Raw genomic sequence first — 697 nt, forward strand, 5'->3', positions numbered from 1 at the left:
CGTAGCGCAGCGCGGTGTCGTAGTGGCACGCCGCCTCCGCGTAGTCGCGCTCGCCCTCAAAGTACTCCGCAAGGGCGCGGCAGCGCTCGTACACGTCGCGGAACTCGCTCTGCCGCCGCAGCACCTCCACAGCCGCCAGCTGGTCGCGCACCCACCGCAGGCTCGCGTCGGGGATCGTGAAGTGCGTCTGCGCGAGCTGGTCGACACACACCGGGTCGCGGTGTGAGAGGCGGAAGAGGTGGATGAACGTCGTAATGCAGCCCTCCGCGAGCGCGTCGACGCAGAGGTGAAAGCGCAGAGAGTCCTTCTCGCTCTGCGACACAACGATGCTGCCAATGTCCCCCGCGGCGGTGGCGAGGCCGTTCTTCACTGACTCGGCGCTCTGGTCCGGCTGGCCGTGGCGTGTCGTGCCGAAGCCGAATGCTGACACCGTCAGTGCGTCACGCTGCGACTTGGAGATAAGCGACTCACGCGGGCGGGCGGGGCGAAGAGAGATGGCATTGTGGCCCACCCGCGGCGGCGGCTTCGTCGGCGCCAGAACGAGCTGGCCCTGCTGTTTCTGCTGCTGGTCCTCCTTTACCGGAGCGGCTGGTGGGAGGGCAGCGGGGGACTTCTCGCCCTGGATGGGCGGCACGAGCAGTTCCACTCTCCCTTTCCGCATGACGGCAACAACGTCTGTGTGTGAGAGAGTGTGTGT

At 67.1% G+C, this 697-nt stretch overlaps 1 protein-coding gene across 1 annotated transcript; it reads right to left on the reverse strand.

Moving 5' to 3' along the window:
• DQ04_24341000 (putative intraflagellar transport protein IFT88) lies at positions 1-697 on the reverse strand (the record flags this gene model as incomplete). Its single annotated transcript, XM_009318226.1, has 1 exon — positions 1-697. A coding segment is annotated over one exon (697 nt), but the record flags the coding sequence as incomplete, so codon positions are not given.

The sequence above is a fragment of the Trypanosoma grayi genome (genome assembly GCF_000691245.1).
Source record: "Trypanosoma grayi strain ANR4 Tgr_2434_V1, whole genome shotgun sequence".
NCBI lineage: Eukaryota > Euglenozoa > Kinetoplastea > Trypanosomatida > Trypanosomatidae > Trypanosoma > Trypanosoma grayi.